Source organism: Pelodiscus sinensis, chromosome 4 (assembly GCF_049634645.1).
Source record: "Pelodiscus sinensis isolate JC-2024 chromosome 4, ASM4963464v1, whole genome shotgun sequence".
Taxonomy (NCBI): Eukaryota; Metazoa; Chordata; order Testudines; family Trionychidae; genus Pelodiscus; species Pelodiscus sinensis.
Window position 1 is genome coordinate 60692497 of NC_134714.1, and position 22377 is coordinate 60714873.

The window sequence follows — 22377 nt, forward strand, 5'->3', positions numbered from 1 at the left end:
CCTCCTGAGTCTGGCATTAAAGGCCCGCCAGGAGGGGTTTAGGTGTCCCTTGTAGAGCTTCATGAGCCAGGGTTGTAGTGGGTAGGCCGCATCCCCCACCAGGCACACAGGCATGATATGGTGGTCAGGGAAGAAGGTCCCAGCGTGCAGTCTCTGGCACATGGAGGAGCTGCGGTAAACCCGCGCGTCATCTGCTTTGCTGGCCCAGCCCACGTTAATGTCCACAAACTGGCCCAGGTGGTCAGGCACAACCTTCCAGTTGATGTACAGGGAGGCCTGGTGTTCCGGGGCACAGATGGGGATGTGCATCCCGTCGATTGCCCCCCCACAGTTGGGGAAGCCCAGGGAGCCAAACCCCTCAATGATCGCGTCCACATCAGTGAGGCGGATGACTCTGCGGAGCAGCACTCTATTGAGATGGCCTTGACCACCTACACAGGGACAAACAAAACCACCGATAGTCACTGAGGTGCCAGGGTGGCTGAGAGTGCTCCTTCCCCACCATTGCCTCATGCACTCTCCCCAGGAGTAACCCCCGCGGTGCCCTGGCCACCGCGGGCAGTCTGTAATGTGGCTGGGACAGAACAAACCCTCCCGTGGAGGGGACTTGCACCTCCTTCCCCTCTAGGGCAGCCCATCCCCTCCTCGCACCCGCTCCCCTGCCACAGTGGCCGGAGACTGCCATACCTGCATGAGCACTGCTCCGACGGTAGATTTCCCCACGCCAAACTGGTTCCCCATGGATTGGTAGCTATCTGGTATGGAGAGCTTCCACAGGGTGATGGCCACACGCTTCTGGAGGGGGATGGCGGACCTCATGCGAGTGTCCCTTCTGCGCAGAGCAGGGGCGAGCCACTCGCAGAGCTCCAGGAAGGTGTCCCTCTTCATTCTGAAGTTCTGGGTCCACTGTTGGTCTCCCCAGCTCTCCAGGACGATGCGGTCCCACCAGTCGCTGCTGGTGTCCAGATGCCAGATGCAGCGGGGCACGCTGGTGTCCGGCCGCTGCTCCTCCACTGTCCCCAAGAGGGTCCGGAAGAGTACGTGGGAGTTGGGCTGCCGCAGAAGCTGCCAGGCACTCTCTAGCACTTGCTGTCAGGCTTGCAGCAAGACATCCAAAATGAGCATTCAAAATGAGCTCTGGCTCCATGGTGCAGAGTGCTGTGGTGTCCCGAGTCAGGGGAACCAAAGCAATCAGAGGGAAAAAAATGCTTTGCTGTCCCTCAGCGAGGTAGGCAAGCAAGCAGGAAAACCTGAGAACCAGCTGTCCAGGGGGGTCCCTTTAAGCACAAGCCTCAGATAGCCTCAGACAGCAGTCACACAAAGCAACTACTGACCTGATGCCCTGCTGGAACTGGTTTCAGCTGGCCTTAAATGTGATTCAGCATCCAATCAGTGTGGACGCGCTATTTCAAAATGAATTTTATGTGTAGATGTGTTATTTCAAAATAACTTATTTTGAATTAACTATTTCAAAATAAGATATTTCAAAATAATGCTATAGTGTAGACATACCCTTAGTGAATTCACAAATAGTATATACTTTAGATTCCTTTTGTTTACTAATAAAACATGATTAAATATAGGTATTTGTGTGAGTGTTCTGTTGAAAAACTATCAAGCTGGTTGCAGTGTTTTGATTCCTGTTTAGCAGGTATGTTTCGAATTTCAACTTTGTGCGTGTGTGTGCCTTTTCCTGAATAGAAATTCCTGCATTTATAAATCTGACTTTGCAAAGAGCAGTAATTGAAACATTTACTGTTTGCATGATGACAGATGCACTAAAAAGCATTGTACAGGACTTTGATTATCCATCCAAATTCCTGTATAAACCTTTATTTTCCTCCACAAAAAAGTCACTGTTCTTTCCTTCCACTGCCATTATTTTAGTTTTTTTAATGTTCCAGGCCTTAGAAATAAGAGCCACTTTCAGGGTCTTTGTAGTGTTCTTCTCACTGATAAGCTCTTTTTCAAGTGCTTGAACACCAGACAGCTGAAAAAGTACATTCATTCAAATTCTTGCAATTCCTAGTTCTCTATTAATGCATCTACTGTAGCTAACCAGAAAGAGTGTCTTTCTTTAATAAGCAAGAGAAGGCTGTGGTTTTTGTAACTGGAAGCAGTGGGAGCCACAGACCTATGAAAACAATGCAGCTGTACACAAATGCCAAAATCACGAATCACAGTGCCACTGGCCTCATGGCAGATGCATAAGAAGCTAGATAGAACCCATCTTATTTTGTACAGGATCTCTGTAAAGGCTGGCACCACAATCATCCTTTTTTGTTCCCATCTTCTGCACAGTTAATTACAGGTGAAAATAATGTTATGGCAATGCAGCATACAATGTTAACTCTATGTGACTTTGCAGTATAATTACATAGGTTGAATATACTTAACTTACACAAAGTAATTTGTCAAACTATTATTGAATAATATATTGGGGATCTAAAATTAAACTAAACCTACTTTCTACCATTTAACAATAGCCTTTCTAAGTTCAGATACTTATCCATTGACTTTTATACTTACACAAGTACATGTATAGGTGCCATCCTAAATAAGGATGGAGTTAAGGACATGTTTACATGCTTTCCTGATTTGGGGGCAAAAAAATTAAATAACCATGTTGTTGAAGTAGAGTGTTAAAGTCTTCGTGACAAAAGCTTCTTACCATTATTTATCAAATCTCAACAGTGCAGGAAGGTTTAGTCAACATTTAAAATGTTTTAATCTATTTTGTGCAGGATATTAATAATATTAATAACATTAATTTTAGACATTTAGCTTATGTATTGCAAGGGAATTCTCAGAGGGCGGTGGGGATACTTGTGTTTTAGCAACTATGTTAACCTGAGCTATAGGCAGAGCTACTATGTAATCTCTTAGGGTATGTCTACACTACAAAGTTAATTCGAACTAACAGACGTTAGTTCGAATTAACTTTGATAGGCACTACACTAGCGCTCCGCTAGTTCGAACTTAATTCGAACTAGCGGAGCGCTTAATTCGAACTAGGTAAACCTCATTTTACGAGGACTAACACCTAGTTCGAATTAGCTAGTTCGAATTAAGGGCTGTGTAGCCACTTAATTCGAACTAGTGGGAGGCTAGCCCTTCCCAGCTTGCCCTGGTGGCTACTCTGGCCAACACCAGGCAAACTCTACTGCCCCCCTCCTGGCCCCGGAGCCCTTAAAGGGCCACAGGCTGGCTACACTGTTTGTGCCAGTTGCAAGCCTGCCAGCACCCAGCCAGCAGAGCCTGCACCTGCCACAAAATGAGCCAGCCACCCGATGCCATCCAGCCCTCCACTGCTCCCCAGGACCAGCCTGGCGGCTCCCAGGAGCCTGCCCGGGGACGCAAGAGGCGGGCGCCCACTTGGTCAAGTGCGGAGATCGTGGACCTCATCCAAGTTTGGGGGGAAGCCTCCAATGTCCACGATCTCCGCACTAGCCACAGGAACGCGGCCATCTACAAACGCATGGCTGCCAGCTTGGCCGCCAGAGGCCACCAGCGCAGCCGGGAGCAGGTCCGCTGCAAAATTAAGGACCTGCGGCAGTCCTACTCCCGGGCCTGCCAGCCAGGGGCCGACCTGGAGGCATGCCCCCACTTTCAGGCTCTGGACCGCATCCTCGGGGCTCACGCCGTCCATGACCCCCTGGGTGGTGATTGACCCCGGGGCAGAGGGACCACTCCCGGACACGGAGGAGGAGGAGCCGGAGGACGCCGAGAGCCCGGAGCCTGCCAGGAGCCTGCCCAGGACCCAGGAACCCCGGGGCACCCCACTGAGCACGTCTCCTGTGTCGTCCGAGGCTGGGGAGGCCTCCACCTGTGAGTACCATCATGCTCCCCTTATGTGTACGGGGGGGGGGCAGAGAGGGAGCTCAGGGACCGTGCTCCTGGGCCTTGCCCACCACAGAGCAGCAGCTGGGTGTCATGCAGGGGCCCTGGCCTTGCAGAGGGGGGCTGGGTTTCACCCACCTGGGCCCAGAGAGAATTGACCGCTGCTCTTGTTTCACCACAGCCCCTGAGACTGCAGGGCGCACCACCCTGCCTGCAACAGCCACCCGCGCCCGGACCAGCAGGAGAGCCAGGAACCAGGAGGACTACCAGCGGCGGCACCTCTGGTTCTTGGAGCGGCTGCTCCGCAATCAGGAGCACTGGCTCCGGGAGGACCTTCGGCTGCGCCAGCGGAGTTTGGAGGTGCTGGAGGAGCAGAGCCGTGCCCTCAGAGGCCACCTCCAGACCCTGGTCAGCGAGACAGACCACCCTGCGGAGCAGCACCCAGTTGATGGCCTTGACCACCTGCAGAGAGACACAGCAAAGCACGAATCAGTGGGGTGCCCGGGTGGCTGGGAGTGTTCGTGCTCTGGCAGTGCCCCGCGCCCCACTCCCGGAAGCAACCCCCCCCGGGCGGCGTGTAGTATGGCCAGGAGAGACCGGCTCCTCCGGTGCGGGGCACTTTTGCCTCCTTCCCCCCCACCCCCCGTTTTCCCTGGGGCGGCTCATCCCCTCCTTGCAGCCCCCCGTCGCCCCCGGTCCAGTGGCCGGTGAGTGCCGTACCTGCATGAGCACTGCTCCGACAGCGGATCTCCCCACGCCGAACTGGTTCCCGATGGATCAGTAGCTGTCCGGCGTGGAGAGCTTTCAGAGGGCGATGGCCACACGCTTCTGGAGGGGGATGGCGGACCTCATGCGAGTGTCCCTTCTGCGCAGAGCAGGGGCGAGCCACTCGCAGAGCTCCAGGAAGGTGTCCCTCTTCATTTTGAAGTTCTGGGTCCACTGTTGGTCTCCCCAGCTCTCCAGGAAGATGCGGTCCAACCAGTTGCTGCTGGTGTCCAGATGCCAGATGCAGCGGGGCACGCCGGCGCCCGGGCGCCCGGGCGCCGCCGCATCTGCACCATGGCCCCCAGGGTGGCCAGGCGGAGAGGCAGGGAGCTGACGTGCACCAGGTGGTGCACGGCAGCCTCCACCCATAGCTGACAGGCTTGCAGCAGCAGCAAGTCCAGAAACTGAACCAGAAAGTGCAGGGGGAGCTCTGGCTCCATGTTGCCACCTGTGGCGGCGTCCCCGAAGGGAAGCACCGACACACACGGGCGCAGAGATCAACGCTTTGCTGTCCCTCAGCGAGGTAGGCAAGCAAGCAGGAAAAGCTGAGAACCGGCTGTCCAGGGGCTTCCCTTTAAGCACGAGCCTCAGATAGCCTCAGACAGCAGCCACACAAAGCAACTACTGACCTGATGCCCTGCCAGAACCGGTTTCAGCTGCCCTTAAATGCGCCCCTGCATCCAATCAGTGTGGACACGCTAGTTCGAATTAGCAAAACGCTAATTCTCACTAGTTTTTAAGTCTTGCTGCGCTAGTTTGAATTAGCACTGTAGTGTAGACAAACCCTCAGATTATTGGTGTACCATGCTCATATATCTTGCTGCCATAACCTATCTAGGGGCTCGGGAACTTCCCTCCGCTCATTGACTCCCTATGTAATCAATTGTAATCAATTGCTTAGCAGTGCTTGCTGAGCCCAAGTGGCAAGATGAGACTCCATCAGTGCTGTGCGTAATAAATCCTCCTGCTTGAATCTACAGTGTCTACATTTTCGTTTCCAAAGCCCAAGAGCCATTAAGGAGCCAAGCTGTGAGGTGGGGAGAGGCGAGGTTCAGGGGCTTGGTCTGTGATGATGGGAAGAGGAGCAGGTCTCAGAGAAGAGGTAAGTGGATGGGTTGATCAAGGGACATCCTGGTCGAGAATGGAAAGAAGAAGTTATTCATCTTGTGCAGTGACGATGGTTCTTCGAGTTGTGTCCCCCCGTGGGTGCTCCACTGTGGTTGTTGGGCTCGCTCAAGCACTGCAATTCAGAGATCTTTCAGCCGTTGTCTGCCGGACCGTGCATGCACGGCGGCCATCTTGTGGCTTTTCCCGCCATTTCTCGTTGTGGGATCTGGCTCCTGCCAGTTCTTCCTGATCATCAAGGTCTGGAAGACAAAATAATAGACTCCAAAGAGGGGAGGAGGGCGGGTGGTGGAGCACCCACAGGGGACACACACCTCGAAGAACCATCGTTACTGCACAAGGTGAGTAACTTCTTCTTCAGGTAGTGTTCCCGTGGATGCTCCACTGTGGGTGATTCCACAACAATAGCCGACATACAGTGGAGGGTGTGGAGTCAGTTGTTGCCACTAAGGAGAGGACCGCAGTGGCTACTGCTGTGTCGGAGATGATGATCTTTGGTAGCGTGTAGTGGTTTGCAAACGTAAGGTTGGAGGACCACATTGCTGCTTGGCAAATGTCCTTGATGGGGACTCCTTTGAGAAAGGCTGTTGAGGATGCTATTGCCCTGGTAGAGTGGGCTCTGACCATATGAGGTAATGTGACGTTTCTTAGTTCATAGCATTTAGTAATGCAGGACACTATTATCTTTGGGTATGTCTACACTGCAAGGAGGTTTAATGATAGTTCGAATTAGGAGCTTTAATTCAAACTACCTAGTCCATGCTGCATGTAGCCGTGGGCAGGTAGTTCGAACTATGAGCATTTAAAAATGGCACTCGCCCGGAAACATGCAAATATTTAAATCCCGGGCTTCATTTGCAAGTTCGAATGCCTACATTAGCCACCCTAGTTCAAACTAAGGTGGCAGCATAGACCTACCCTTTGATATTCGCTGAGAGGTTAATGGGCGACCTTTAGAACAGTCAGATAGCGAGATTAGCAGATGTTGAGATTTTCATATATTGCAGGTTCTTTCAATATAGAATGCCAGGGCCCTACAGACGTCAAGTGAGTGAAGTCTTGCATGGTGTTTGGAGGGAATATGGTTTTGGGTAGAATACAGGTAAAATGATAGGTTAATTTACGTGGAAACTGGAGTTGACCTTGGGCAAAAACGATGGTTGTGGTCATTGGATGACTCCCTGTGGCATGAAAATGGTGTACGGAAGTGATGCCAACAAGGCTGCCAGTTCTCCTATCCTGTGTGCAGATGTGATTGCTAACAGGAACACAACCTTCATGGTAAGAGTGTTGAAGTCGGATGTGGCCAAAGGCTTGAACGGTGGTTGCATCAGAGTATCTAGGACCAACTCTAGGTTACAGGTCTGGGGATTGTGTGTGTTCATGGAACAGGTTGGCCAACCCTTTTGAGAAATCTTCTCATAGTAGGGTGCTTGAAGACGGTAAAGCCCTCAGTTGGTTGGCAGAAAGCTGTGATAGCCGCTAAGTGCACCTTGAGAGAAGACAGAGAAAGTCCAAAGTGTTTGAGATGCAAGACATATTCCAAAATGGAATATAGAGGCATTCCATGAAGATCCGAGTTCTTGTGTGAGCACCATTCAGTGAACCTTCTCCACTTATACAGGTAAGTATTTCAGGTTGAGGTTTTCCTACTATGTAAAAGAACATGGTCGACAGCTGTTGAACTACTTATTATTTCTTGTTGGAAGCCGTCAGGAGCCAAGTGGCAGAGCGAGGTAACCCAGCTGCAGATGCAGTAGTTGCCCATGATCCTGTGTCAATAGATCGGGCCGATTGGGAAGACAATACAGAAGATGAGGTGACATATGGAACAGGTAAGGAAACCAAGTCTGGCATGGCCAGTATGGTGCTACTAGGATTAATGTTGCTCTGTCCACAGCTGCTTTCTCTAGGACCTTGTGGATTAGGGGAATGGGTGGGAATGTGTACAGAAGTTGCTGACCCAGTTGTATAGGAAGGCATCCCCCTTCGATGCGAGGCCTATGCTTGCTCTGGAGCAGTAATGAGCGCACTTCGCGTTGTACTGTGTGGTGAAGAGGTCCACCGCTGGATGGCCCCAGCGGGAGAGTATGCTCTGTAAGACCTCAGGGTGTAGTTCTGATTTGTGCTGTTGGGCAAAGTGCCTGCTGAGCATGTCTGCTGTCATGTTGTCATCCCCAGGGAGGTATGCTGCCGTAATCATGATATTGTGGCGATTGCACCAATTCCATAAACGCACAGCTTCCCTGCACAGTGTACGGGAGCAGGCTCCTCCCTGTCTATTTCTATAATAGATAGTTGTCATATTGTCTGTGAGTATTCACACTCCCTGATTGCATATCCAGGGGAGGAAGTGGTTGCAAGTATTGTACACAGCTCGTAACTCGAGCAGGTTTATATGGCCTAGCGATTCCTGAGCCGACCAATTACCTTGAGCTTGCTTGCCCTGCATATGGGCTCCCCAACTGAGTAGGGATGTGACTGTAGTCACCTGGACAGTTGGCTGGGGTCTGTGGAATGGTATACCTGTCAGCATGTTCTGGGGGATGGTCCACCACTTCAGGGATTGCTTGCCCATGTTTGGTACAGTGACCATTCTGTGGATGTCGCGCTTGTGACGTGTGTATACTGTAGATATCCAGTACTGAAGGCATCGGAAGTGTGGTCGAGCATGTGGAAAGACATATGTTGTCGCTGCCATGTGCCCCATCAACTGCAGACAGGTAAGCACAGGGACTCTGGGGCTTATAGTGAGAACCTGGACAATATCCTGAATACTACGAAGTCTGGAGTTGGGTAGGTAGGCGCGTGCCGTGATGGAGATGAGGTGAGCATCTATAAATTCTATGGTCTGCTGAGGTACGAGAGATTACTTTTGGACGTTGATTATAAGACCCAAGGTGTCAAAGAGCAGTCTTGTTGTGTTGACAGAGCTTAAGGCTTTGTCGAATGATTGGGCTCTGAGAAGACAGTCATCTAAGTAAGGAAAAATGATGACTCCTAATCGACGTAGGAAGGCCGCCACTACCACCAGTGTTTTGGAAAATACCCTTGGGGCTGATGAAAGGACGAATGGCAGGACTTTGTACTGGTAGTGATCAAAGCCTACCAGGAAGCGAAGGAAGCACCTGTGGGCCACATGAACTGTCACACAGAAATAGGTGTCTTGTAAATAGAGGGATGCAAACCAGTCTTGTTGCTCAAGTGCCGGTATGATGGTCGTTAGGGTCACCACCTTGAAAGGCTGCTTTCATACGTATTGATTGAGATCGCGAAGGTCTCCAACCCCCCGACTTTTTCTGTGTTAAAAAATAGCGTTAGTAAAACTTTCTCCCTCGGAAGGGCTCTGGTACCCTTTCTATTGCTCCGATGTCAAGTAGTTGAGCTACCTCCTTCTTGAGGAGGAGTTCGTGAGATGGGTCCCTGAAGAGGGATGGGAGGGGAAGGGTGGTAGGAGGAAGGGACACAAAGGGAATTACGTGCCCGCTATTATTAGCTGCATGACCCATCTGTCTGTTGTTATTGCAGGCCAGCGATGGTGGAAAAGCAATCGGCTTGAATGGCTTGCAATCCCTTGATCCATGCATCAAACTTGCTATTTGGTTTGTTGCTGATTTGTTGATCTGGTGGCTTGTGGCCGTCATCTTTGAGGCCATTGCCTAGGTCGTTGGTGCTCGTATTGTCGTGGTTGTGCATAGGAGAAAGGTCTTTGTCTCTTTGTACTTTTTCTGTCGATATGGCGGTATATACACGCCCAAGGTCCTGAGCATGGTGCACGAATCTTTGCTGGAGTGAAGCAGCTGGTCTGTCTTGACCGCAAAGAGGCCTTGTCTGTTGAAGGGCAAGTCTTCGACTTTAGATTGAAGGTCCCTCGGAACCACTGACATGTGGAGCAATGAGGCCCTGCGCATTATGACAGATGTTGCTGTTGCCCTTGCTGCTGCATCTGCTATGTCCAGAACAATGTGAAGCGCTGAACGAGAGGTGGTGTAGCCCTCTTGAATAATAGCTTTGAGCAGCTGTCACTTAGTATCTGGAAGGTAGTCGAGTAGGGGAACGAACTTCGCGTAATTGTCGAAGTTGTGATTCGCTAACAGCACCACGCAATTGGCCATTCGGAGCGTTAGCGTGGCCGAGGAGTACACCTTTCTGCCCAAGAGATCTAGGCGCTTGTTGTGCTTATCTCCAGTGGTGGTTTTGTATTGAGGGGCTTTGGCCCATTGTTGAGCGGCATCAACGACCAAGGAGTTAGGCTGGGGATGGTTAAACAAGAATTCCATCCCACTGGCTGGGACGAAATACTTTTTGTTGGCCTTTTTATTGGTCAGCGGCACCGTGGCAGGAGTTTGCCATATCCCATTGGCAATTTCAAGTATGGCCTCATCCAGTGGGAGAGTGATCTTGGATGAGTGGGAGGAAGGATATAAGTTTCTCAACAGATTATGTTGTTTCTGTTGGAACTCCGTTAACTGTACGTACTGGGTGTCAGCTACCCGCCTGAACAACTCTTGAAATTCCTTCAGGTCATCTGACAGTGAGGTATCTCCAGTGAGGATGGCATCGTCCGGCGAAGACGACACCACATCTACAGGGGACCTTTGATGGGATGCCTCCGTGTCAGAGGTGTGCACTACTTCCATGGTGGGCTGTTCTGTTGGTGGTTGATCACTAGATGGAGTAGGTGATCTGGCTGAGGGCAAGGTGGGGGATCTGCTCCTGTCACGGGTTATGAATGATGGAGCGGGTGAAGGTGAGGTGCGAGCTGAGTGGGAATATCGCTCTCGATGGCTATGGTATCTATGCCAGCGATCATCGTACCAAGGTTACGCCTGTGGTCGTCCCTGTATCTAGAGCTCCCAGAATATGAGGGAGACCTTGAGGATCTGGATCTGTGCTGAGAATAGCAGGGAGACGGCAAGCGATAGTATCGATGATAGTAGTGCCTTGGTCGAGGGGAAACACTAGGTTGGAGCTGCCTGAATTCATGCCAAGTTGGAGGTGGAGAAGAGGGTTTGGGGGAAAAGATCCCCTGTTGCGGACTCGCTGTTCGTCCTCTGCCAGTGGAAGAAGGGGAGAGTTGCATAAGAGGCGTGAGTGGTGTCGCACTAGATGTTGAAATTCAGTGCGAGCATGGAGGTGTTGGAGAGTGCTGCGCTGGTGCCAATGGTTCCAGTGCCGAGTGTGTCAGTGCCAACTGCGCCGGTGCCTTAGGTGTTGGTGCCAGTAGAGCTGGCACCCTGTGCGTCACTACAGTGCATCCCAGTGCCGAGTTTGTCGGTGCCAGGGAATGAGGTGCAGGATGCACTGATATGGTCTCCATGGCCGGCATCAGTGCCGGTAGGTTGGAGGGAGATGGCACAGATGCCAACTGTACCGATACCGCAACTGGTGCCGACGTCAGTGCCAACTTCAGTCTTGGTGCCGAATGCACTGCTGGGCTCGGTGCCGATGTACTACACACCAGTTTGTCTTTATGTGGTTTTCGAGCTGCCACTATGCCCAAGGTGCCCGGTTTATCTCCCGTGATCACTCTGAGTGCTGGTAAGGAACAAGATGGCAATCGGCTCTTTTCTGAGCTCGTCGCCTTGGGAGAAAGCCGACAAGTTGTGGTGGGAAGAGACGGCGGTTGAGCTAGCGTTTCCGCCTGTGGTCAAAGTGCCTTATCAAAGAAGAGCATCTTAAGCCGCATCTCCTGGTCGCGGCGTGCCCTGGCCATCAGCATCATACAGTGTGGGAACTTTTGGGGATATGTCCTTTCCCCAGGCACCTTATATATGAGGAGTGCCCGTCTGACACAGGCATTGACTCCCAGCACGTCAGGCATTTTCTGAAGCCTTGGTGACCCAGGCATGGTGAGAGAAAATGGTTGGTTTTTTAAATGCGCTAAGCTAACTAGAATCTAACTACTGTAACATTAACTATAACCTTAACTAATTAACTAAATACAAATTATCTTCTCTCAGTCCTGATAGGATCAATGCGAGAGGGAGCTGTTTCTCCATCTTCGCCCGAAGATGGTCAGGAACAACTGGTGGGAGCCAGACCGCATGACCAGAAATGACGTGAAAAGCCGCAAGATGGTCGCCGCACATGAGCGGTTGGTAGACAACAGCTGAAAGACCTCCAAACTGCGGCGCTGGGACGAGCCCAACACCCACAGTGGAGCACCCACGGGGACACTACACGAAGAAGAACCATGCTTGTTGAGGCCATGTAGGCGCTATGAGGATGAGGAGAGCTTTGTCTCTCCTGATTTTGTATATAACTCTGTTTAGGAGTGGTATCAGTGGAAGGCTGTAGATGGAAATAGATGCTGTGCCCAGGTCACTAGGAAGACATCACCCAAGGTACTTTTGCCAATGACTGCACTGGAACAGTAATGTTGGCTTTGTTTGTTCATGGCAGTAGTGAATAGATCTATGATTGGTTGGCCCTAGAGGTGGAAAATATCAGACAGAATCTTGGGGGTTAGTTGGTATTCGTATTCCGGAGGAAGCTCTCGGGAGATGGACTGTGGTGATACTGATATTGCACCAATTGCATAATGTGACAGCCTCCGAGCAAAGTGCGTGAGAGTGTGCACCCGCTTGTCAATTGATGTCGAACATTGCGGCTACATTGTCAGTGTATAATTGGATCTAGTGGTTGGCTAGAAGAGGCAGAAATTCTTTGCATGCATAGCGGACACCCCTCAGCTCCAAGGTGTTTATGTGAAAGAGTTTTTCTGATTGAGACCACAGGCCCCGAGTGGTATGTTGGCCAATGTGAGCTCCCCGTCCCAACAGGGAAGCATCCGTGATCATGGAGATTGTTGGCTCCAGAGTGTGGAAGGGGATGCCCATGAGTAAATTGCAGGAATCTGACCACTATAGGAGAGATGCTTTCACCTGTGTTGCTATTTGGATAGACTTGGAAAGGGGATGTATGTTGTACCTGTAGATGTGTTGAAGCCACTCCTGCATGCACTGCATGTGTAAGTGTGCGTTGGGCACCACGAAAGTGCATGCTGATATGTACCCTAATAATTGTAGACATTCGTGGGCTGATGACCTGGGCTTGGTCTGTAAGAAGTGGACTAGGTCCTTGATATTTCAGGAGGAAGTGATGCTTTGGCCTGGGTGGAGTCCAGTATGGTTCCTATAGACTGGATTCTTTGGGCAGGAATGAGGAAGGACTTCAATTTGTTTATCAGGAGGCCTAGTTGGTGGAAAGACAGGAAGCATCATAAGCAGTGTTTCTTAAACTTTTTAAGATCAAGGAACACCAAACAATAATTTTTTTTTAAATGAGGAACACGAAGGACTTTTTGTTGAGCAAAAGAAAAAAAAATTGAACAAAAAAAAGGGGGGCAGCCATTTTGAACTCTGTTGTTCTCCGCAGCATACCTCCAACTGCCTCGCAGCATACCGGTGTTCCCCGGAACACATTTAAGAAACACTGATCATAAGCCTCTATCTCTGAGTGCGCTACCACAAGGTAATTGTCCAAGTGAGGGAAGACTGCAACATTGTCTTTTCTGAGGGCAGACAAAATGATGGCAAGGACCTTGGAGAAAACATGTGGGGTGGTGGAAAGGCCGAAGGGAAGAACCCTGTATTGGTAATGATAGGTTCCTGCAACAAAACGGAGAAACCATCTATGAGAAGGGTGAATACAGATGTGAAAATATGCATCCTGTAAGTCGAGGGACAAGAAACAGTCCCCCCTTTCCAGTGCAGGGATGATGGTTGCCAGCATCACCATCTTGAATTTTTGCTTCCTGATGCATGCAGGTCCAACATGGGTCTCCATCCCCACCAATCGTTTCTGAGTTAAGAAGTAGTCAGGGGCGGCCCGTCCATATAAGCGAACTAGGTGGTTGCCTAGGGTGCCAAGTTAAATGGAGCGCCAAATGATGGTGCAATATCATTGAGGGGTTTGGAGGTGGGAGCACCGATTGCATGGTTCGCCTAGGGCACCAGTTGCTGGCAGCTAGTCTAGGGCTGCCCCTGGAAGTAGTGTGAGTAAAATCCCCTTCCCCTGAACTGCTCCAGGACTTGCTTGATGGTGCCTAAGTGCAGAAGATGTTGGACCTTCTGATATAGTGCTGTCTCGTGAGTGGTCCCTGAAGAGGAACCAGGATGAGGGATTGGAAGGGGATATGGACTCAAAGGGGATAGTGTACCCATGTTTAATGATCTGACGGACCCATCTATCAGATGTGTTATGTTGCCAGTTCTGTAAGAATGGTCTCAGGCGATGATGAAAAAGACCGGATGATGGAGACTGTGCTGAAATGGGGGAGGGAATCTCTGGACTCTCAACTATCTAATTAAATTTCTTTGCCAGATTGCTGGGACTGTTGTGAAATAGCCGACTGAGGGCACCCTATGTTGCTGTCTGCCCCTGATCCTGCTATGTTAGAAATGGTCTTGCCTGTGATATTGATGATTGTATTGGTAGATGTGAAGTCTGGGATAGGGTTGGTACCTAACCTGCCTCTTCTTCTGATGTTATTCTGGATACCTAGAGAACGTAAACTAGCTCTTGAGTCTTTCATGGAGTACAGTAAGTCATTAGTGTTCATAGCAAAGAGTTTCAACCAGTTGAAGGACAGGTCTTCTATAAAGGATTGCCCCTCTCTGGGGAAAGAAACAGTTATGAACCATGCTGCCCTTCTCATCACAATAGCTGTTGAAGTGAAGTGTGCTGCTATGTCGACCATGTCAAGGGAGGCCTGCAGGGCCATTCTTGCTAAGGACTGGCCCTTTGTTATTAGAGCTTCAAATTGCGATTTATTCTCCTCAGGTATATCAGCAGTGAAGTCACGGATCTTGGCGTAGTTTTTAAAATCATATTTGTTTAGCAAGATGGCATAGTTGGCCACCCTGAATTGGAGGGTGAATGAGGCATATACTTTTCAGCCAAACATGTCAAGCCTTTTGCTTTCCTGGTGAGAGGGAGCGGACCTAAATTGCTTCTGTTGTTTGCTCTTTTGGTGAGCTGCTTCTACTACAAGTGAGTTAAGCATGGGGTGGGTAAAGAGAAACTCACAATCTTTAGGTGAGATGAAGTATCTCTTATCTGCCTTTTTAGAAGTAGCGGTTATCGAAGCTGGTGTCTGTCATATTGCTTTTGCCAGTTCCATAATGGCGGAATTGATGGGTAATACAATCTCTGATGGCGAGGCCAAATGTAAGATATGCGTTAGTTCAAGCTGGTTCTCTGTTACTTCTTGTAAGGGGATATTAAATTCAGTCGCAACTTGTTTGAGCAGGTCCTGGAAATAAACGAAGTCATCGGATGTGAAAGGAGTTGGGGGAGGGGCTGCCTCATGGCTGTTGATTGCTGATGTGGGACTGGCTAGCAAGTTCTCGGTGAGCAGCCCAACATCTATTAGAGATTGTTGTAATGTTCGTCTTTTATGCGTTGGATACGACTTAACTTGGATTTTGATCGGGGGTGCCACCCCCCTCATACTGCCATTGTGGAAAAGGCATAGGTGGGGGTCCCCACAGGTTTGGATATGGAGGGGGTATGGAGCAGATGAGTATAATGAATGTCCTGACTGTGGAGATTCGTGGGGAGAAAACCCCAGATCAGATTCTCTGAGTCAGAGGAGAAACTTTGATTGAGACATGTTGGAGAGGCTGGCTTAATAGGTGAGTTAGTGTTATCCAGAAGAGGAGAATTGAGAGTAGAAGAGATCAACAAGTCGCTTTGCCACATATATTGCTATGACAGCGTGGATGGTGCTGCGTGAGCAAAGCCTCGGCACCTCTGGAGGGAGAGGGCAGGGAGACAGCATGGAGTGCAATGCACTTTCAACTCCGGTGCCGGCTTTGAAGTGCAAAGAGGCAGCATTACTCTACAATGCACTGCTCTCGGCATGGGGTGTTTCCATGTTGGGAGGGGTGGGCAGCTGGAAGCCTGAAGCCCCAGAATGAAAGGAGGAATCCTTAGCCCTTGCCGGCATCGTGCTGGCGGTGCCTGGGGTGTCAAAGGTACTGAGACATGGTGCCACGGATATGGCCAGCAGCACGCACTTCGGAGACAGCCTTTTGCAGGCAGGGCTGAATTCGGCACGGAGGCAGACCATTTCTTTGAGAGTGCTTTTTCTTTGCATTTTTAATGTTCTGACTGGCCAGGGTCTGAGGCAGGTCTTAAAGAATTTTCAATCTGAGCTCTCTGTCACATTTAATCCTTGCCTTCATTTTAGAGCAGTGAGGACATTTGTGACAGGCATGGTATCAGACACATTCATCATGTCCATCAGATGCCAGGATTGCCTCCCCACAGGTAACACAATGTTTAAACCCGGGGGATCCCGGAACTGTTACCCCCAAGCGAAGGCACTGTTATGGTAGGGGTTCCCTTATAGTTCTTATATTTTGTTTATTTTCTTTTTTCTCTTTCACTCCCCCCCACTTTTGGGGGGGGGGGGTCTGGGAGTGTAAAACCCTGGTTTGTATTGAAAACTGGTAGTCTCATTTTTGAATTTGCTGTTCTAGATCTTTAGTTTTTTATGTTAGTTGTAACTGTCAATTGAGATCTCTTTTTTAGGTGGGAAGGGGGGAGAAAAAAACAGCACCACGGTTTAAAGTGTGGTGTCCGTAAGGAGAAACCTATTTACATAAACAGGAGAACTCTAACCTAAAATAACTGTAATGAAGAAACAAACTATCTAATTATGAGAGAGGGGTCTAATTCTAATAGAGGAAACTGAGAGAAAATGCTGTCAGGAGAGATGAAGGTTCCATCTGAAGTCAGAGGCAGTAGAGAAGGAACAGAGGAGGGAGGGGGGCTTGCTCATGTGCAGCATAGGCAGTTAGGGAGCTCATGGTTGTCTTGGCTGGCACATGCACGGCCCAGGGGTACAGCTGTCAAAAATCTCTGTCACTGAGCTTGGCGGCAGCACACCAACCTAATGTGGAGCACCCAGAGGGACATCTCTCTTTCAAAGAACAGAAAGGTTAAAATATTTTTGTATTTCTAGCAAGAGTAATGCAGTTAATTTCATTTCAGGTGCAGTTATATTTGTGGTTCATATGAAAGTTTCTATACACCCACCAGTTGAAAGGTTATTTCCATAACAATTAAAATAAAGTATCCATTTTAAATGTTGCTCTTTGGTGAACGTTATAATTTCATTTACACCACTTTTACATAAATGTGCCTACATTGACTTCAATGGAATTACTTCTTTACTGGGGTGAAAGTAAAATCAAGATCAAAACTTCACTTGCTAAGAAAAAACACCAACATACAAAAATTATCAGATTATTTAAGTTAAGAAATAATATAGTTTTAAAATAAATATCTATGGTAAAATGATCTTGACTTCACTAAAACTAAATTGCATCTTTTTGCTTTGAGGTCCAAGTTCACATATCACTGACAAATTCTGAAAGATTAATTTAGAAGCAGTCTGCACGATCACCTTACAAGGTCAATGGTAGAAACACAAAACTCTCTGTACCCAGCAGTTTGGTAATTTTTTTACTGCATATTGGAATTCTTGATCCAGTTACTTTAGTAAAAGTCAACTAACATTCACAACTGTGCTTTTGATCTGAATTAATTTTGACAAGTTTTTGTTGAAGAAGATATTGCACTGCTCATATTTATGTGAAATTTTTATTATCATGGCTACTGATCAGCAGGTAATACCACAAATATTTTATGAATATCTTGAAAGCATTTAACAAAAGGCTGCTTTGTTTCATAACAGTAATTCAGACAGAGTGTTCCTATGGAAACACTATACGAAAATTATTGATTGTTTTTTCTAAAGCACTATAGTAGCACCTTAAGAGGGATAAAATCAATTTAACTGACACAACTCATTTTGCCAAGAGCACTGCTGAATTTAATGTGATCTTATTGACGTTTGAGCATTTAAATGGTTTCAGGATGACTAGTCAAACTATTCAAGTTAAATGAACTTGAGCTTTGATTTAGTCATAGGTCAGCCTTAATATGTAAAATTCCATAGGTATCCATGGAAAGATCTGTGTTCCTCTAAACATGCATTTTCCTTGCCTCCTGCATAATCAGTTTCACTGAATACAGAATATCTATGTGAAGGCTAAAGGTCTAGAAGTCTGGAGATGTTATGTTAACCACAGATTATCCTAATCTGAGTATTTGGGGGATGTACTTGAGTATATTTGAATAATTTGTAGGATGATCAATAGGACAGAAGGTAAGGCACTTTGTTTCTTTCCCTGGGCACAAGTGTCAAGCTTATTCAAATTTCACACACACAAAAAACCAAAGCTGAATTAACCACGTAAAGAATGTATTTTCAGGAGTGTATCAAAAGCATTGTACCATGCTTATATCCTCCGCAGCCACAAGTTCTTTATTTCCTAATTTATTTATTATTTTATTTCAGAAAGTTATATGCAGAGAAGAGAAAGTTAAATGTTATATGTGTATAGTTTTAAGGACACACTCAGGCTATGTCTATACTACAGGTTTTTTGCACAAAAACCAGCTGTTTTTGTGCAAAAATCTGTGGAGCGTCCACACCTCAAGCACATTTTTGCACAAGAAAATCTAGTCAATCAACAGAACAGAGGGCTTTTTGCGGGGTAGGTTTACCTCCGTCTATGAGACATAACTCCTTTTTGCACAAGAGTTCTTGCGCAAAAAAGTGTGTGTGGATGATCAACACAGGTTTCTTGAGCAAAAAGAGCCTGTCACAAAAAGCACAGGTGCTCTGATGGCCATTCTGTGAACGGCAATCAGAACTTTTTTGCACAAGAGTATCCATGCAGTGTGGATGCTCTCTTGTGCAAAAGCACATCGCTTTTGCGATGAGCTTTAAGGTGTGGATGCGGTTTTGCACAAGAAGTTTTTGCGGAAGATCTCTTCCGCAAAAAGCTTCTTGCACAAAAACCCTGCAGTGTAGTCAATGCCTCATTAAGTAAAGGCAAGGAATTTTGCACAATCACGTAACAATGGTAAGATGATTACAAGCGGATAGCAAAGCCAGTAAAGACAAAATAAACTTCAGTAAAATGCTGAAGGGATGAACTGGCTTAAAATAGTAAAAGTTAATTGGTTTGGTCAGCTGAGTCTCAAAATCAGCAACATGGAATCTAGTTGCAAATTATTTGTAATTTTCATCATGTTTCATACAATAGGTTTTTCCATTACCCAAATGTCCTATTTAACTCATTGTTCTAGGCACTCCTGTGATGCGATTGCTGTGCACTGCCACCCTTTTACAGGTCAGTCATGTGAACTCATGCATTCATGTGCATGAGTTTTCTTTCACCTGGTCACGCATTCCTACATCTATATCAAAAGTATCTTACAAACCTCTCTGAACAAAGAAGGCTATGTGAGGCTAAAAAGTCTGTCTAACAATAAAAGCTTGATTGAGCTTCGATGTACATTGACCCTTACGAGTTTTATATTACATCCCTGTGTATTAACAGTAGATCACCACACCACACAGAGGAAGGTTCTCAGGACATCTGCATTACTGAAACACCTGGGCCAAACAGCCTTGAGCTCATCCTCTGTTTTAAATGCCTTGTAATTCTGCATCTTTTATTCATGGACTAGAGGGTAAAGCAGGAATGCTTCTTAGATATGTCTCTTAGGACTTTATTTATGCTGTCTGAAGAATCAATTTGTCTTTCTTTAGTGTGCGTTTCCATATTTGTTAATGAGCTGTATTCCAGATTTGTCCATATATTCAATGTTTTGCATTTATTTAATGTAGTACACATGAAAAATGAATGTATATTTTTCATTGTCAAAGATTTCTCCCAAGACAACAAAAGTTAGTTGCCAAAAACTTAGGAAAATAACTAGCTAGCAATATACAATACTTCTGTATTCTTCATCTCTGAGCACCTCACCATTTTTAACATATTTCTTCTAATAATACTCCTGTGAAAAGAGTGCTGCTATATTCCCATTGTATGGATGGGGAACTGAAGTAAAGACAAACGACGCGATTTGTCATTGGTCACATGGGAAGTGTTTCTTACAGCAGGAATTTGACTCATAGGCCATACTAATGGCCTAACAATTGGACCATCATTCCTCTCAAGATGCTCCAATAGTTTATTTGGTCTAAATTCATATAATGAGGATTGCATTGAACAAAATATTTCATTCTTAATGATAGAATGGAAAATTTAAATTCCCATTTTTAATTATATATTATTTGCCCTTAAAAATAAATTCCAATCTTATATTGCAAAATCAGAGAAACACAAGAACAGACATAGAAAGGGAAAACGCATCCAGTAACAATATAATAAAATAATATATTAAGAAGTAGAATAATAATGTAAACGTGATATGAAATCATTTCATATTCTGCAGTGAAAGATTTAAATGATATAATAAAAACATCCTATGTATCTGACTATTAGACATACACATGAACATGGGCCACTGTGTACCCAAAAACCACAAAGCTAAACCATATGTTCATGAAATAAGCTATGTGGAAATTTCCTTTTTTAAAAAAAATCAAGAATAATAAGTGATTAATCAAATGATTGTATTTAATAAAGTATATGAGAAAGGACTATTTTTCTTATGAGTTAGAGAGAAGTTTATGCTAGAGACAATTGAATAAAACAACGCTGACAATTTGTACATGTGTGTTATAAATAGGATACATATAACTTATATCAAAGAGATACTCTTTGCCCCAGAACAAGCCTCTATGTGTGGCCTTAGCAGCTGGAGGATTGAGCTCAAAGCTCCCTGACAATTATGTGTAGGGGAGGTTCTGATTTGACCAAAAGATTATGAATCTTAAAAGTTTCCTAAGGTCACAAAGGACGAAGCTGGAGCAAAAGGAACTCCATGGAACTCCACTTCATACATCAGCAGGAACCATCCACCAATCCTGGGAAGATAGGAGAGCTATAAGTATGTGAGTCAACAACTGCTCAACAAATTAGGAGGGGGACAATAGACAGATTTCAAACACCTTAGCATGATTCTGAGGTAAAAGTCTGGCATGCTGAATCACATATATGCAAAGCTACCATGTCACATAGAAGTTTCAGGCAATTCCTCATAGGAATGAGAATACACCTTGAATTCTTTGTATAAGTGAAACCTGGCTTTCAAATTTACTCTCACTGATTTTGAGTCTAGAAGCACTCCTTTAAATCCAATCCTCTATGAGGAGAACAGATTTGTCAGTGTTGGTCAACAGGTCCAACAAATGGAAGAGGGACTGAATGACTTCTTCCATTTTTTGATGACCTCCTCCACTTGCTGTTCTGTACTGACTTTGAGTCAGCCAATTGTCCAGATATGTATATACCTGTCTGGATCCTCACCTGTTTAAGAGATGCTGTTACCATGACCATGCACTTTGTGAAGACACAAGGGGCTATAGAAAGTTGGGGGTAGCAACCCAGTTATTGTGAGATAGGGGAAGGATAATAGAAATTAGGCTACGTGCTGATCCAGGAGCTACTTCTACTGCAGCTCTTCAGTTTAAATGTGGCAGGAGCAGGACATGCAGACAGCCTAGGTCCTACTACATTTAAACTGCAGAGATGCAGCATAAGTAGGTCCCTGACAGGCGCAAACCGGGACAGAGCCAGGACCACCATGGCTCTGCATTTTAAATGTAGTAAGAGCTGGATTTAAAATGTAGAGCTGCAGCAGTCCTGGACTGGTGCGAGCTGGCTTGCTCAGTCCTGGCTCGCATCAGGTCCCGCAGGCTGGCTGCGGACAGGGGCTGCTGCCACGGCACCACGGAGATGATTCTGGGAGGAACTGGCTTTTTAGCCGGCTACCCCACAGCACCAGCTTAGGTTCCCCCTTGCTGCCTCTGATAAAGAGGCAGCAAGGAAGGGGGAAGTGAGTAGTCAAGTAGTCGACTTGACTACCCAATAAGCTTATGCTTATGCAACCGCAGCAGGACATGACAGGATTTTTCCTAGTCAGGTCCAGAGGCACCACCTAGACTTATATAGGCTGTGCCTGACAGTGCATGAAACAACAGAATAACACCATTAGCAGTCCAGTAACTTGGGGAGGGATTGGATTTTCCCTTTCCCCAATATTTTTACTCCACCCCACTATGTTAAATCCGGTTTGTGTGTCCGTCCAAGGGAGCTTGGGGATGCCAAGCCCCAGCATACATAACCGGTAACCGAGCGGTGTTTCCCTCATCGGGTCCGGTAGGGCCTACTGGTCCGGGAAGCAGAGTTTCCTTCTCCCTAGCACAGGCTGGAGCAGCTAAAGGTGAGGCCTTGGCCTATCCTGTGGGTTGCGGGCCTGACAGAGTGTCACTCGCTTGAAACCCGTTCGTGTTTTATTATCGCTGCTACCCTACCCAGTGTTGTTGGTTTATTTTTGTTATTGTTTGTGGGATCTATTGTAACTGGGCCTTGCTGCTGCTGCAGACCCAAGCCAGATCATCACCGGAAAAACTTGAGGCAGACTTCAGTTCAGGCCTAGCCTCTGCTAACCCCTCTTTTGGTTAAGGAGTTGGGTAAGCAACTCTGTAACTTTTGTTTCCACAATGACATCAAAAGACAAGCAGTTTAACCTCCAAGGTTGGACACCTCTGATAAATAAAAACTCTTTGGAGTCAGCAATCAATTCTTATGGGAAAGGGTCTAATCCTTGAATGCCTGAAACCTTGAGTGAGGAGGATTCCCTAAATAA

At 47.1% G+C, this 22377-nt stretch overlaps 1 protein-coding gene across 7 annotated transcripts in view; it reads right to left on the bottom strand.

Annotated features, from left to right (window-relative positions):
* The window catches only part of FSIP1 (fibrous sheath interacting protein 1), a 201440-nt gene that overhangs the window by 36600 nt on the left and 142463 nt on the right, over positions 1-22377 (bottom strand). The window contains exon 11 of one of the 7 annotated variants that reach the window (XM_075927075.1): positions 14682-20593. The exons of the other annotated variants lie outside the window; for them this stretch is intronic. Coding sequence (XP_075783190.1) covers positions 20564-20593 — 30 coding nt within the window. The 3' untranslated portion in view covers positions 14682-20563. Of the gene's footprint in view, positions 1-14681; positions 20594-22377 lie in introns of those variants that run through there. 7 annotated transcript variants of the gene reach the window in all.